We start from the raw sequence: 15,178 nt of genomic DNA, 5'->3' as shown, positions 1-15,178 counted from the left end.
ATAACTCAGCTGACCGACTTGTTCTAACTGCACGCTTGCATCGTTGCTGAAAGGTGTAGGATTAGCGGTGAGAATCCATTTTACTCTCATTTGCTAGGTATGTACATTCTGCCTTTCGTATTCGAGCCTGCATTACGTTGATTTAATATTGCCACGCTTGGTAGCCAATACAGAAAGATGTGCTCAACACTCAGTGATCTCCGCGTCTGGGGTGTTGCTTCAATTGTGATAATCAGCTCGGGATGTTTTCTGCCTGGGATAAAAATCATCTCAGTTCCTTGTAGCTTGTTCCCCAGTGTGGGAGAAACAGCTAAACTGGACAAATGTGAGAGGATCAAAAGTCAGCTGTGGAGATACTTATCTACGTTTGAATGGCAAAGGCGAATGGAACATGTTATTTTGTGCTTTCAGGTACTTATCGAGCATTGCAGGTGATGTACGTTGAGAAGTATTTCGAATCTCCCTGAAGCACGTTTGGAACTAAGTTTTGCTCGATCGCCTGACCTGACCACCAATTCTCGCATTTGTCCAATGGCACCGCACCCGCATCTATAGGAAATGAAGTTGAGCGGGGTTAACCATTGAGTTTGGGTGGTGTCAGAAGCGACGAACTGCTGAGGAGTTGATCTTTACCCCTCATTCATGCAAGTCGTGTTTTAGTTTACCCTAGGCAACTGCAGCCAAGAGGTGGCCCGTCCAATCCACAGCTATTGACTGAGACTTTGGCCCATTGATTGTAAACATATGCAGTCCGAAGCAAGAACGCTAGGTTATATTTCAGCCAGCCCTCAGAACTCAGCCAGCCTCGACATCAAGCCATGGCAAACATCAACCCAGTATGGAACTCCAAGTTTCACTCCAGCTTTCATTTCGTGAGACATTCATCCACATTGTGATTTCAGATCTTCTTGGTGACCTTGATAGAGGCTATGTGGCAAACCCGTTCCCGCGCTGGTTGATGTCTGTTTACTTCAGCTATAAATCATACACTGCCCATCGTAGAGGAAAGCATAATCAGGTTCAACGACAATCCATCAGTGGATTCACTTGTACGAAACTAAGAACAAACTGCTGAGTAGCCTCGCCTTTATCATGGATTCATGCGAGTCCGTCTGCTTTAGCCGAATCCTTGGTATCAGGGATGCCGACTCCATCACGCCCGAGCAGAGCATCTCTCTGGCTGTCGGAGAGAACCCGCGTAATGGGTCACTAACCATGCCTCCAGGACCCAACGAACCCGGCGGGCCGTTGGGGCTGGCCATGCTATTTGGCAAGTATTGGCTGCGTGGGCGCGAATTGAAAATTGGATTTCAAGGAGGTTCTACATGGCAGAAGGCTAGTTGACTCCAGATGCCTGAGAGCGGGCTGCTGAATTACTGACTGGATACAGGAACAAGTCAGAAAGTACGCTCCTGAGTGGTGCAAGTACGCCAACATCAAGTTCAACTTTGTCGATTCCGGAGACGTGGACATTCTCATTGCGTTCAATCCGAAAGATGGCTCCTGGTCTTACATCGGAACGGACGCTACCAACATCGTTGCCAAAGGACTTCCCACAATGAACCTCGGTTGGATAAACGAGGGCAGTCCAGAGTCTAAACTCCGTTCCGTGATCCTGCACGAGTTTGGTCACGCCTTGGGGGCTGTCCACGAACACGAAAGCCCGTACGCTAAGATCCCATGGAACAAGGAGGTTGTCTATGACGCGCTTCTTCGAAGCAACGGCTGGGACCGCGAGAAGGTTGATCAAAACATGTTCACCATCTATAAACTAGAGGAGAACACACGTGCCACTGAATTTGATGGAGCCAGCATCATGATCTACAGCATTCCTCCCGAATGGACAACGAATGGCAAAGGAGCCAATCGCAACACCCAACTATCTGCTCGAGACAAAGCCTACATCAAGTTCTGCTATCCGTCAGAAGATTTCGATGCCGGACAATTCAATACCATGGAAGTTCGCACATGGGAGAATCCGCAGCCGGTTACCAGCAAGGTCATCTACTACCACCATAGGTACGATTCGGTGCCCCAAATGTCCGTCGGCCTCACGTCCCTCGATATCGGCAACGGCGCCAACATTCGAATCAAGGCCACAGTCAGCGACCAAACATATGAGCATTTCAAGGCCTCTTTGGACACTTGGGCTGGCACCACGCTCTATTCCGCCTCCTTGGCTTACCTAGAGGTTGACCCCGACCGCTTTGACTACCTTCAGACAGGTCTGTACAACACCTCAGAGACTCGCCCTTGGAACCAGCCGCAAGAGAAGCAGTCAAAGCGCATCGAATTTGCTCAGCCATTCGAGGCCCCCCCTAAGGTTGTGACTTGGCTCCAAGCCTTAGACATGGATCGCAGCAAGAACTGGCGCGTCAAGGTGTATGCCACCAATATCGACAGCAGAGGTTTCACCATCCATATCGACACGTGGGCTGACTCCATACTGTACATGGCGGGCGCCACTTGGATGGCTTATCCTGCCCACCAACCCCAAGTTGCCAGTGGCAGATTCAGCACCAACGACATCCGCACCTGGGACAACCCAAGAGCGGAGAATTCGAGCACATTCAAGTTCCCCACGCCCTTCTCGAAGCAACCCAAGGTTTTCATGGCCATTGACGAGCTCGACTATGATTCTCGAAGTAATTTGCGACTGAGATTGAGCACTTCGTCCGTTACCAACACTGACATTACTTGGCATCTTCAGAGTTGGTGGGACTCGAAGATGTATGTCGCCAGTGCGTCCTTCTTTGCTTGGGCTTGAGTTTCGGCGACTCTAAGGTTCATTTTGAGGCGTGGCCACATTCCTAAATTCTGAATCTGTCTTGTTTTCGCATCCAGTAACAAAAGACTGCCGTTATCAAGCGCACCGAAAATGGGTATGAAAACTAGCTAGCATATCAAAATATTGTTATCACACAGGTCCAAGAGGCATTGGATGCTCCGTATGACCCCAACTTGAATGTCAGGCTGCATTGAAACAGTTTGGGCAACCACGATCAATTTATCACTGGCCAATATAGTTTTAAGTTGGTCCATGTATCAACATGTGGTGGTACGTATTGGTCGAAGCCTCGGTAGACTACCTTAAGAAGTAGTCAACCTTTCCCTCATCCAAAACAGAGGTAGCGCCACTTATTCTTCAACAATAGAATACAATCGACACACAATACTGCCGCCGCGTTTCGTAAATAGTTCCCCCTTTGAGCGTCTTGCTGCTCACCGAGGTGTGCCTGGAGTATTCGAAGTTCCTGATCCCTGATAGGCTGTGCTGAGCTATACTGCATGTGAGCCAACATTTGTTTCGTTGATATTCTGGGTTCTCTCCATGTTGACCCTGTCTCCCGGCAGGCCAGGCATAGGCTTGATTTCACAGCTGTCAATGCAATCATCTGGCTCGTAGACTCGAAAATATCGTCTGTAAATATGTCATTATCTTTCATAATGGTCTGTAAGCTTACAGCTGCCGCGCGTTGTATCCCTGCAACGCGACAGCACAGTGCAGCATCATAGTCAAGCCGGATGTTGGTGTTCTCGGAATCAGTAGCAGTTGATCACCGAATTTGCTGCGCGGGAGTCGTCAGTGAAGGGTTATAAACAAAACCTTGGTATCATTTCTGTTTTATTCTATTGATCTTTTCGAATTATTACATAGCTGCAGGCTCCAGACATGGACTGTAGTAATAACAGGCGCGTCCAGCCCCGACGACGGTATGTTCAAAGGCTGGTATCAACCTTTCGTAGTCATTGTGCTCCCGAAAGATTTATCTTCGAACGGTGCCGGGTCAAATGTATCCCGAGATCCTCACTCCGGCCCCGGTGTTCTCGGGCCCCGATCGAAAATGTCAAGTTTCTTGGTCCTCGGCACAAGCCTTCGGAATCGGGGCGGGGCGTCTTTTGTCTCATTCCACTCACCGGGGTTCGATGACGGGATCGATGACAAATGCGGGGGATTCGATGACCAAAGTGCGGAGATCCCCTTCCGCAGAATGATCCAAAATCTCACAATTCTCAGTGATTGAATATTATTCTTTCTGTAAAATAAGCTTATTAATCCTGTTTCTTGGTTTCGTATCTGTCAATCACGGCCGTCTTAGTACCCGTAGACACAGCACGCCCAATGGCCTCAGCAACCTCGTTCCGCCAAATCATCGGCGCCCCGCCCTCAACGGCCACGCCCACCGATAGCACCCTCGTCATCATCGACGCCCAAAACGAGTACGCCGAGGGCAAGCTGGCCGTATCCGACGTCGCGACCTCCCGCAAAGCCATCGCCTCCCTGTTGCAGAAGTACCGCAGCGCCGGCGGCAGCATCGTGCACGTTGTCCACGACACGCCGGCGGGCGCACCCGTCTTCACGCCCGGGACGCGGCTTTCTGAGGAGTTTGAGGAGCTCGCGCCCAAAGATGGAGAGAAGGTCGTGCGCAAGAACTTCCCTGGATCGTTCGCCGGGACGGATTTGCAGGAGCACCTTGAGGGGAAGGGGGAGCAGGGGAAGAAGATTGTGTTGACGGGATACATGGTGAGTTTGATGAGGAGAGTAGTGAGAGACGTGGGGGGCTAATCATTTTTCTAGGCGCATGTATGTGTTTCTACGACGGCGAGACAAGCTGCCCAGCGCGGCTTTGACGTTCTCGTGGCGGAGGATGCGGTTGGTGATCGTGACATTCCCGGGGTTGATGCTGCCCAGCTTACCAAGGTCGCCTTGAGTGAGATTGGAGACGCATTTGGCACCATTGTTCAAAGCAAGGACATTGCGTAATGAAAACTTGCCACAACTAGGTATCCTATAAACCACATGATGAAAAGCACATCCGCCCGAGTTTCTATTCAGCCACATCATGAAACCAGTCACCTGCGCCATGTGCCTTGGCGATCTTGAACACTGGAAATACACGCGTTTTCGAAACACTGTTGATCTTACGAGTCCACTCTGTATCAGTCAGCTGTCTGAGTGACACCAGGTCTACTTCTTCCGACTCAAATTCGTGAACTGCCAGCCACTTTGGGGGTTGCGGTGGGGGCTCATCATTTGTGGACAGGCCTTTCAGCGCGCGGGACTGCGCGTTAGACCGAGCAAGGGCGAGCTTGAACCTCGTTGTTCGGAGATATCCTGGCACACCGGCCAACTGATCAAGATGCTTCATTTGTGTAATATCAGTGACATTGTCCCCATATCTGCATCGACCAAACTCACCTCTTTCCTGTACCAGCTGTCAAACTCATCTTCGGTGAGCTCACCCAGCTCGTACTGAGCTGCAATGATCGTTTTTACGACGCCTTTAGTCTTCAGCTACGCAGAATACACGAGCTAGCATGTGCTGCTTACCTTTGCCCTTCTTGGGATCAAATACCTGGACCAACTTGTAGTACCGCACATCAAAGTCTGCAAGGTCGTAAATGGGGCCGCCGTTCGGAAGCATGTCGCTCGAGACGTTGATGTTGCGGAACTCCTCGGTTTGCGTGAAGCCAATGTCTCTCATCGGGTATATGGCTAGATACGGCCGTTCGACGCTGCCGATGTTGACGTCGAGGAAGCGAAAGGCTGACTGGATACCGCTCGTTGCGAGGATCTCCGCAATATGGTCTTCATCGTACCATTTAAAGAACGACTCCTCGTCAATGAGATCTGGGCGAATAATCTTGGAGTTCACGAAAAGGAGACCGGGGCCTTGGATATTTTCCGACATCTTCGTGATTCTCAAATCCGCCTTCTGGGTCAGTCAAGACAGATTCCTGGAACGATAGTTTCGTGGTTGGGGTTGAGATTGTGAAATATTGGGTAGCGGCATTTTTGGACGCACCAACACAAGGCACGTTTCCGGCTAACGAGTACCAAACTTGACCGCAGATGCGACTTCGGAAATGCAGGTCGCTGTTTGCGGGTATCCTTATCCCCCGGGGATTCCGGGGCGGCCCTACAATTGCGGCCAAGCTCACGGCTTAGTCTCGGAAGGGAGAACATACTTACATCAACATCCAGTACATGCCTGTCAATTCATGACGACGGTTGTTCAATTCACCGCAAACCTGAGATCTACTATCTTACGTCTGCCACCATGCCCCAGTTTGATCGAACCTAGGGAATGGACTGAGTTTCTGTTACCAGAGTCATATGCAGTTCCTGCCTCAGCCAGCCCAGCCAAAAGGTTCATCTCTCCTGAACTTATCAGTTGAGGAGCCGGACCATCAGAATGATCTATTAACAGCACTTGATCAGAGATTCCATGGATTGCGGTGTAAAGACCACTAGATACTTCTCAACATGAGAGGCGCCATCAATGCTACATATCAGACACACGGGTGCCGCTACAAGGACGAAGACACGGGAGAGCACCACGCGTAGCATCCAGTCGACATGGCAGGCATCCGGATCACTAAGTAGGCACTGGCACTCGTGATCCGAACGTATCAGTCAGATCCATCGCCGGGGCAAAAAGATCGATAGTATTTTACTTGATAATTTCTTCATGTCGTTCGTGGGAGAGTCGGCATGCACGGTGAGGGTTTTCCCGAATCGATGCGAAGCGCACCTTCAAAAGATTGTGGACTAATGATCTTAAGATTATGACTAACACTGCGCAAGAGTCTTGAACAGGGCCTTTGATGAAGATCTATGTAGATATCTTTCGGGAACCCAACGATATTCTCATCGGCGAGGCAGGCTAGCATATGAAGAAGCGCCATGAAAAGCGGGCTTAAGAGTTCACTATATTTCTCTTCCGGTCGATTATGGCACGAAAGGCAGTAAAAAGCTTGTGGGCGTCTAGTTTTGGTCTTCGTTAGTGGCAATGAGCTCGCTGCGAACTCTGATTGCATTCTAATCGAAGCAGCCCGGAATTCCTACAGCTTATCAAGTCGCTGTACGATGAGTGCTATGTTTAGGGCGAGTTATAATATAATCCCGGCCCACTTTGGATCATCAGCCTTTTGTCGTGAATAAGGACCTGCAGATGGGATTGGAGTGTTCACTGCTGTAGGTCTAAATGAGTTTGCCGTCTGTGAGAATGCGGTGTCAATAGCACCTCTCAACGAAGTCAGAGTCGCAACTAGACAGCAGCCTCGGCACTGGCCAGACCCTGCCTCTATTTACTATCAACCATCTCAGATCCAAAGCTGAAATCGCCGATTGGGAAGACCCCAAGGTGCGGAGAAAGCGGCACCGCAGCAGCATGGCCACGACGATCGACGCGGGACTTTCAGCCAGAAAGCCCACTAAAAACAGGGACCGCCAGGGGCTGTCATTTCACCAAAAGTCCAAACAGCTGCTGAATGGACGCTCAGGAACCACAGCACCACATCGCTCCAGGGCCACGCAGTCAACCGACTTGGCGTACAGCGAGTTCGTAGCCCAAAGAGGCATCAATGTCGTCACCACTTTGCAGGGCGACGGCGGGCTCTCATGATTTTGAGAGTATTTGGGCAGTGAAATGCTGCTTTGTTGGCTTCGGACCTCGGACACTTGGGTTCTGCGAGGACAAGCATTGGCGTGTTCATCATTACACAGAACAACACCGCCATGGCACGATTCCACGATGGAGGCCTGTCGTGGTCAACTAGTTAAAAGGGAATGATGGGATGAACGGCACTACCATCGCCTGCCCTCCCTTGCTCTTCAGGCTCAACTGAGACGAACACCAGCTCTTTGCGCCGTGATACGTGCCGCCGAAAGTTATTAGACTTGTTCTACTGTAAGAAAACGAGTTGTCAGACTTCCATCATGCGGCCCTCAACCCTGCCCACCCTCCTCTCGTGCGCCGCTGTCGCAACGGCAGCCGCGACGACCAACGGCACCTCCGAGACGACGATCCCCAACGTCGTGCCCGCCGTCTGGGACGGGGAATGCTACTACCCCACGCCGGACTCCGCGTTCGATCTCGAGAGCTATCTCGGCCGCTGGTACCAGGTCGCCGGAACCGTTGCGCCCTTCACGGCCGGGTGCAAGTGCATTTTTGCGCAGTACTCTCTCAACGTGAGTTTCCGCCCCTGAGACTCGGAGGAACTCGTTTAATCTCTCGTACGATGCGATACGAGGATCACCGCTGACCTTTGCCCCCCAGGACAACGGCACCGTGCTGGTAAACAACACCTGCCAGGCCGACACCACCCCGGTCAACATTCTTGGAACCGCCGCGCCCGCCGATCCGTCGTACGGCGCCAAGGGCGTTCTCCGCGTGCAATTCCCCGGCCAACCGGCCCCCAGCTGCGCGGGCCCGAATTACATCGTCCAAGGTGAGTGAACGAGCCCACGTCAGCTGGTTTCTATGTGTAGATTGGCTGACCACGCTGTGCAGACTACACACCCGACTTCGCCGTCGTGCAAGCCTACAACTTCAGCACCTTGTTCGTGCTCAGTCGCGAACAGAACCCCGCCGATGAGCTCCTCGATGTAAGTCGCTCCAACACCACCGCCAACCGTCGCCCACAGAAACACATGCTAACCACCGTCACCCTTCGGCCAGACCTGGATTGCGCGCGCCGGGCAACTCGGCTCCAACCTCGACAACGTTGTCAAGACCGACCAGACCGGTTGCCTGTTCACCTGAGACACGGAGCAAACGACGGCAACGGGGCAGCAATGAGGAAGAATAATCTGGGGTACATGAGGAATCCGTGCCTGGCGCTTGAACATGTCGGGATAATTTGACGTGAGACATGCAAACCCCAGAAAGGCCCAAGCCCGCAGCATGAGCGGCATCTAGACATGTTCTATACCCAATAAAGCATTCTTCCAGTGAACGAGCGCCGAAACAACAATTCAGAAGTTGCCGTGACACTGACGCCGCATCCGAACAGGGCAATCGATGACAGCCGACATGACACTTGACTGTAGAGCTCAGACCTCGTAGCTGAAGCAAGCAATCGAAAGCTCACAGAGCTCTCCCATGTTGATCGGGTTCTAATTGGCCAATGGACATGAGGGGAAAAGCAAGCTCAGAGCTGAGCTCTCTTCCCCATTGCTTTTTTGACTTTTCCCCCTCCTCCAGCTTTCCGCCTAAAATAAGCTTCGTTCTTCTTTTGTCGAAGGGCTGTTGCACCAGTGCGACCCAGCGCAGCCACTTATGCAAGGGGCATCAGTCGTGTTTCTATGACGACACCATTCCACACGAGACACCATGACGAATTGGCCGCGAACGGCGAAAAAAGGGCCCCATGTGTGAACGCATCTGTGGACCGTCTCAAGGACAGGAGGAGGAGGTTGGTGTGTCGGAAAGCGTCAGAGTGACACAAAAGCAGGAGAGGGGAGGAAAAGAAGGCGTGGGCGTCAATTGAGTTTCGTTCAAATAGCTCTTGCGCCCTCCCACCCGCTTCCCCGCAAGGAGCCGGCTTGTTCGTTCCATTACTGACTCCTACTGTGACTCTGCGCCCTGCTGCAAATTGGATCAAAACAACTAATTATCGATATCACCACCGAAACGTTACGTTCATACACACACCGCAAAAATGAAGGGCAAGGAAGAGGTCATCTCCGAGTTCAACGAGTACGTCAACATGACGGCCGAGGAGCTGGAGTCGTGGCTCAAGTCAGGCGACTCGAACAGCGCTGGCTGGCCCAAGGACGACGCGGAGGGCGACGGGGAGACAGTCGGACATGACAGCGGGCGCAATATTGTGGAGATCCTGAAGGCCAACCCGGACAAGAAGGAGGAAGAGTACACGGACGACCAGGTTGAGCACATGCGCAAGGTCGTTGCGTACTGGTGAGTGCGACGTGACGGTGTTGTTGTTGGTGTAGTCGATTGCTAACAGTAGATTCAGCAAGCGCCACCTGGCCCAAGAGGCGAAGGGCAACAGCGAAAAGTCACCCGAGGAGGTGAAGAAGACCAAGTCGTACGCGTCACTAAAGAACTGGGGCCACGACTTCCTCAAGGCTCAAGGCAAGGAGGGCAGCGAGCAGAACGGCAAGTCTGCGAAGAACAAGAACGGTGACGGGGAGAAGGCCGAGTCCAACGGGTCCAAGAAGGACGAATCCAATGGATCCAAGAAGGAGAAGAATGGTAGCAAGAAAGAAGATGATGAGGAAGAAGAGGAGGAGGAGGCTGAGAAGGCCAACGAGGGCAAGGAGGAGGAAGAGGAGGGCGTTGATGATGAGAAGACTGGCGACAAGCGCAAGAAGTCCGATGAGGAGAACGGATCCAACAAGAAGCGACAGACCCGCCAAGGCGAGGGGAAGGCCACCAAGAAAGCCGAGGGCGGAGAGGATGAGAAGGAGGAGGAAGAGGCCGAGGATGACGGCGACGAGGAGATGGAGGATGACGAGGAGGAGGGAGATAACAAGGAGAACGGCAGCAGCAAGAAGACCAAGAAGGGGCCTAAGAAGGGCGACAAGGTCAGCTGGCAATGGGGCAATGGTAACCCGGAGGGCAAAGTCCTCGACGTCAAGGAGGAGAAGTAAGTCGCAGATCACTGTGAGTGCTGGAAGGTGATGGCTAGCTAACATGGCATGATCAGGACTACTATCGAGACGAAAAACGGAAACGAGGTGTCGCGTGACGGTAATCCCGACGACCCGGCCGTGGTGTTGGATACTGGAAAGTCAAAGGCGATCAAGTCGAACCATGAGTTGAACTGAGCGAGGCGTTCGTCGAGGAAGTCGGTGGAATTGTACACTAGTGTGACATGATATGTTCGCGGCTTACGTTGATGGCGTGAGAGATGGATTGATACGAAAATAATCATTGCGACTTAATTCAAATTTGGTAACATACTCTCTTGATTGTGAATACGCGGCTACTATACAACTGCAAAGACACTTTTGCTTTTCCTCTACAATTCATCAGAAGCTCCGTCGAGAACAGAACCACCAGCCTTGACATCAGTCTTCTGATACTTGGTCACCGGATCCTTCTGCGCCTCCTTCACCTCATTCCAGAACTTCTCGCCATTCTCCTTATCACCTTTGAATAGGTGGTCAATCACAAGCTTCTTGGGCGTCTCGCCCATCCACTGGAAGAGGGAGAAATCGCGGAACTCATCCGCCCTAAAGATCTCGAGCATCTCAATCGGCTCGTCGCCGATATTCTCGACAAAATGCCCCATGTTCTTCGGCACGATGCCCACGTCGCCGGGGACGTAGTCGAACGTGCGCGCGGTGCCCTCGGCCGCGAAGATGGTGACGCGCGCGCGGCCCTTGATGAAGAAGGACCACTCGTCGGCGTTGGGGTGCCAGTGCATCTCGCGCAGCGCGCCCGGCTGGATCGTGAGGTGCGCGGCGGCGACCGTCTTGGAGATGGGGAAGTTCTTGGAGTCGGTGATACGCACCTCGCCGCCTGAGGTGATTACGGGGTCCTGCGCGAGCATGGAGTGCACGAAGTTGTACTTTGACTTTTTGGCGTGCTTGCCGGTCGGTCGCTCGTCTTCGATGGACCCGGGCAGGGTGCCTTGGAAGATGTACTTCTCGCCCTCGGGGATGTGCTCGAAGATCTCGGGGTCGAGGTGGAAGTTTTCGGCGATGACGGATTTGGGGGTGTGGGCTGTGAAGTGCGTGTTAGTAGGGCTTCACTGACGCTTGTGGTTCTCATTGCTCTTCGTGATGTTTGGCGATCAATACCATTCCAGGGCGATCTTTAGATGTACAATCCGCTTGTAGCGGGTAAGGGTAGATGAAAGATAGGGAAGAAACACTCACCAAGCCAGTCAGAGAGAATAAAGGTAGACTCCTCAGAGAACCTGCCGTCGTCAAAGATGAGGAGGAACTCGGTGCCGTTGGGGCTCAATCCCTGCAGCGAGTGAGGAACACCACTCGGGAAATACCACAGATCGCCTTTGCCGACGTCTGCGATGAAGTTGCCGCCCTCGTAGTCGAGCGCCGTCACGCGGACCTCGCCGTCCAGGACATACGCCCACTCGGCCTCCTTGTGCCAGTGCAACTCGCGGATAACGCCCTCGCCGAGGCGCATGTTCACGCCGGCGAGCTCGACGCTGGTCGACAGCTCGCGGACGGTTGTCTGGCGCGTCCAGCCGCCCTCCTGTTCCAGTGTAATTGTGTCAGTTGCGCATGGTTCCCAGTAACCCAGCTGAAGCCCATCAAGAGCCAATTGACAGTGTCGCAACTCACCTCGATCCTAATGTGCGAATCCGCAAAGCTCCAGCGCATGTTGGGCATGTTCCCGTGGTCCGTCGACGGCGGGCGCACGAGGTCCGGGTTCTGGCGCGAGCGCTCCTTGTTCCACGGCCCCAGGACCGACGAGCCCAGCCCGTTACGGTAGGGCAGCGGGTCGAGCCCGTCGCCGACCGAGTCGACGGCACCGTCGTTGGGGTCCCGGAAGCCCGGGGTGTACGGGTTCTTCGCGTTCGACTCGTCGGCGAAGGCGCTCTTCTTGCGGTAGCTCGCGGGGATCTCCATGCCCCGGAGCAGGCGCTCGCGCGGGCTGTCAAAGTGCGGCATCGCCGTCGCGACGGACGCCCAGAGGAGCAGCAGCTTGGCTGCCGTGCGTTGGGTGAGCTGCATGGCTGGGCGCTGATGCTGATGGGGTTGACGGGGTGTGAGGGGGGGCTTGATGTGACGCTTGATCGCTGCCAAGAAAGAGCTTCAAGGCAGGGAAACCGGCGCGATGGAGAAGCTGTCAAGCTTTGGAGGAGACAGAAGAGGAAAGAGAGAGTGCGAATACAGGAAGGGTTCGCGCAATTGAGCTTGTGATCATGGGAAGAGAGGCAGATTTTATACCTCCTCTGATCTCGTCATCCCTCCTCTCCTCCTGAAATCATGTCATGTCATGCCAGTCCAGGAACCTTGCCATGACCTCTTCCTCGGCCTTACCCATTGTCGCAGGCCGTGGAAAGATGTGGTACGTAAACACAGAGCTTACAAAGGGCAAGGTAGAGCTCGTAGTCATCGGCGCATCACCTCGGCTGCCCATCGCTGCAGGTCGACACACACACACACTCTCTGGTCTGTCTCCCACGTACCATGCATATCCGTCTGCTACACCACACACACCAATCCAATTCATCCATCGCACATGCCGAACCCCCGAGCTTCCAATCCGGAGCTCCCCCGCAGCTACAGCAGCATGGCAAGGTAGTAGCTTCGAGGCACACTGCGACGTGCTCTTACACCTCTAGCTTGACTAGACTCACTCTGTTTACAAGAGGCCGTAACCTGGCGGAGCTGAGCCGCCATCCCCGCCAGAGAGTGAAACGCGGCATAGGGCGAGCGCTCATCGTGCGGGGATGAACCACGACGAACCACTCAGCTCGTCTTTCTTTAGTGACAAGCCGTGCCAGGGGGGAGAATGACGGGAGCGAGAGGGGTGAAGGGGACATCAGTTGCCGATGCACTCTAATCGGATTAGCCCCAGCGCTTCTCAATGCCTGCTTGCCCTCTTCTCACTGCTTCTCACTTGCGTCTCACTGGAATATCCGTGCAAGACTGTTGGAGCGAATCCACTCGAGGGGCACTCTGCAGCGGTCATGACGCAGGTTCCTGCGGATTGAGCTTAACTCCAAGGACCACATCCCGCTGCAATTGGACGGGGAATATGTCGGAGATCCTGGAGAAGAAGCTGGCCCGGCCAGGCCCTAGGATCAAAGGTTTCACTGCAGCAAGCCTTTTTGCACATCTCATCCAATCTCAGTTAACGGTACCTCGAGCTCTTCTCCAATGAATGATTTCCCCCTCTTGGTTTCCTATCTTTAGTGCCCACTGACCTTTCACCCCTCGTCAAGCAGACACAACACAAAAACACCAAGGGACACCAGCGTCGTCTCAAGGGCGGGGTGAGCTCTTGGCTTTTCTTCGGCATTGCTTTCCGCACCTTTTCCTTCTCGGCATCCTCCCTGGCCCATATAAACCAGGCTGGAAAACCTGGAAACATTTCGCGAGCGACCCTGCGATCTCTAATCTCAGTGTGGACCGCGCGGCAGACCGGCACTGGCACATTGCGCGTCCCGTCTTGTCCGTTTGTAACATCCGACCTTATTTTATTTATAACGCCAACACTTCATCACCCGGTCAGTGCTTTACAGTGGGTAACGGCCCCCCTAATTAGGTCATAGCTCGCCCAGTGACGATATCTGTCTGTTAACATCGTGCGTCTTCTTTGCAGACAACCCGGCTTCTTTTGCTTTTCCCGATTCTACACTAGTCAGTCATTGGACTGTTCGACCCGAGAGACGCGAGAGCTTTCACACAAGTCTTCCGCATCCAAGATGAGCTCCAACGGGAACTACGGCTCCGTCACCAACTCGGTGCCGGTGGTCAACGGCGACTCGCACGCCCATGCCGATGAGGAGCAGCCTCTGCTGGGCGGCGGCGGCAGCAGCAGGAAGCCAACAAAGTCCCTCCGCAAGAAGTTGACCACCGACGTGCAGCGCGACTGGGCCGACCTCGTCCTCTTGGCGTGCTACATCATCACCGGCCTTCTCGACAGCTCTTCCATCTCCATCTGGGGCTCTTTCGTCTCAATGCAAACAGGTACATCCTCTTTACTCATGTTTACCCAACGGCCCCCACAGCAACAGACAAGAAAAAACTGTTTCTTGTTTCGCCCCAAAGCGTTGGCGACTGACACAAATACCCAGGAAACACCGTCTACATCGGCCTCGGCCTCGCCGCCCCCACCGAATCCACCCGCTGGATCAAGTCCGCCACCTCGCTCGGCTCCTTCTGCCTGGGCTCCTTCGTCTTCAGCCGCTTCCACCGCTTCTTCTCCCCGAAGCGCCGCTGGGTGCTCTGCGCGTCCTTCATCCTGCAGACGCTGCTGTGCACCGCCGCGGCCCTCATCCTGACCTTCGGCCCCGCGGCCGGCAAGGACGAGATCGCGTGGAACGTGCTGGTCCCCATCGCGCTCATCGCCTTCCAGAGCTGCGGCCAGGCCGTCACGAGCCGCGCGCTCAAGTACAACGCCCTCACCAGCGTCGTGCTGACGAGCATCTACTGCGACCTGTTCTCCGACGCCGAGCTGTTCTCGGTGCGCAACGCGGAGCGTAACCGCAGGGTCGGCGCGCCGGTGTTGCTGCTCATCGGGGCCATTTGCGGAGGGTTGTTCGCGCATAGTTCATTTGGTATCGCAGGCGCGCTGTGGACTGCGGCGGTGATGAAGTTCTTTATTGTCTTGTCTTGGTTCTTCTGGCCTAGCGATCCTGCCGATGAAGAATGATTTCAGTGCGGGCAATTGTTGTAGAAAAGCTAGAGTCAACACGACTTTTGTAGACAGATTTGGTGTTACCTGTT

The 15,178-nt window shown here is 53.8% G+C and overlaps 7 protein-coding genes across 7 annotated transcripts; 5 read left to right on the top strand and 2 right to left on the bottom strand.

Moving 5' to 3' along the window:
* Window positions 1–1,092: 1,092 nt before the first annotated feature.
* Window positions 1,093–2,767, top strand: COL26b_010433 (uncharacterized protein; the record flags this gene model as incomplete). Its single annotated transcript, XM_053183134.1, has 2 exons — window positions 1,093–1,198; window positions 1,398–2,767. The coding sequence occupies 2 exons, from the start codon at window positions 1,093–1,095 to the stop codon at window positions 2,765–2,767; spliced, it is 1,476 nt and encodes a 491-aa protein (XP_053032941.1).
* A 1,356-nt stretch (window positions 2,768–4,123) lies between these two features.
* COL26b_010432 (uncharacterized protein) lies at window positions 4,124–4,765 on the top strand (the record flags this gene model as incomplete). Its single annotated transcript, XM_053183133.1, has 2 exons — window positions 4,124–4,525; window positions 4,622–4,765. The coding sequence occupies 2 exons, from the start codon at window positions 4,124–4,126 to the stop codon at window positions 4,763–4,765; spliced, it is 546 nt and encodes a 181-aa protein (XP_053032940.1).
* Window positions 4,766–4,829: 64 nt separating this feature from the next.
* Window positions 4,830–5,693, bottom strand: COL26b_010431 (uncharacterized protein; the record flags this gene model as incomplete). The annotated part of the gene is made up of 3 exons (XM_053183132.1): window positions 4,830–5,132; window positions 5,201–5,259; window positions 5,333–5,693. The coding sequence occupies 3 exons, from the start codon at window positions 5,691–5,693 to the stop codon at window positions 4,830–4,832; spliced, it is 723 nt and encodes a 240-aa protein (XP_053032939.1).
* A 2,030-nt stretch (window positions 5,694–7,723) lies between these two features.
* On the top strand, window positions 7,724–8,549 carry COL26b_010430 (uncharacterized protein; the record flags this gene model as incomplete). The annotated part of the gene is made up of 4 exons (XM_053183131.1): window positions 7,724–7,975; window positions 8,064–8,235; window positions 8,298–8,392; window positions 8,466–8,549. The coding sequence occupies 4 exons, from the start codon at window positions 7,724–7,726 to the stop codon at window positions 8,547–8,549; spliced, it is 603 nt and encodes a 200-aa protein (XP_053032938.1).
* Window positions 8,550–9,447: 898 nt separating this feature from the next.
* Window positions 9,448–10,576, top strand: COL26b_010429 (uncharacterized protein; the record flags this gene model as incomplete). Its single annotated transcript, XM_053183130.1, has 3 exons — window positions 9,448–9,704; window positions 9,763–10,395; window positions 10,456–10,576. The coding sequence occupies 3 exons, from the start codon at window positions 9,448–9,450 to the stop codon at window positions 10,574–10,576; spliced, it is 1,011 nt and encodes a 336-aa protein (XP_053032937.1).
* A 194-nt stretch (window positions 10,577–10,770) lies between these two features.
* On the bottom strand, window positions 10,771–12,454 carry COL26b_010428 (uncharacterized protein; the record flags this gene model as incomplete). The annotated part of the gene is made up of 3 exons (XM_053183129.1): window positions 10,771–11,477; window positions 11,633–11,972; window positions 12,062–12,454. The coding sequence occupies 3 exons, from the start codon at window positions 12,452–12,454 to the stop codon at window positions 10,771–10,773; spliced, it is 1,440 nt and encodes a 479-aa protein (XP_053032936.1).
* A 1,700-nt stretch (window positions 12,455–14,154) lies between these two features.
* Window positions 14,155–15,104, top strand: COL26b_010427 (uncharacterized protein; the record flags this gene model as incomplete). The annotated part of the gene is made up of 2 exons (XM_053183128.1): window positions 14,155–14,419; window positions 14,527–15,104. 2 exons carry the CDS (start codon window positions 14,155–14,157, stop codon window positions 15,102–15,104), a joined length of 843 nt encoding a protein of 280 aa, XP_053032935.1.
* Window positions 15,105–15,178: the final 74 nt, after the last annotated feature.

This window comes from Colletotrichum chrysophilum (assembly GCF_026319265.1).
Source record: "Colletotrichum chrysophilum strain AFK26 chromosome Unknown scaffold_111, whole genome shotgun sequence".
NCBI classification, from domain to species: domain Eukaryota; kingdom Fungi; phylum Ascomycota; class Sordariomycetes; order Glomerellales; family Glomerellaceae; genus Colletotrichum; species Colletotrichum chrysophilum.
Note: the sequence above shows the minus strand (reverse complement) of the source record. Positions and strands in the feature narration are given on the sequence as shown.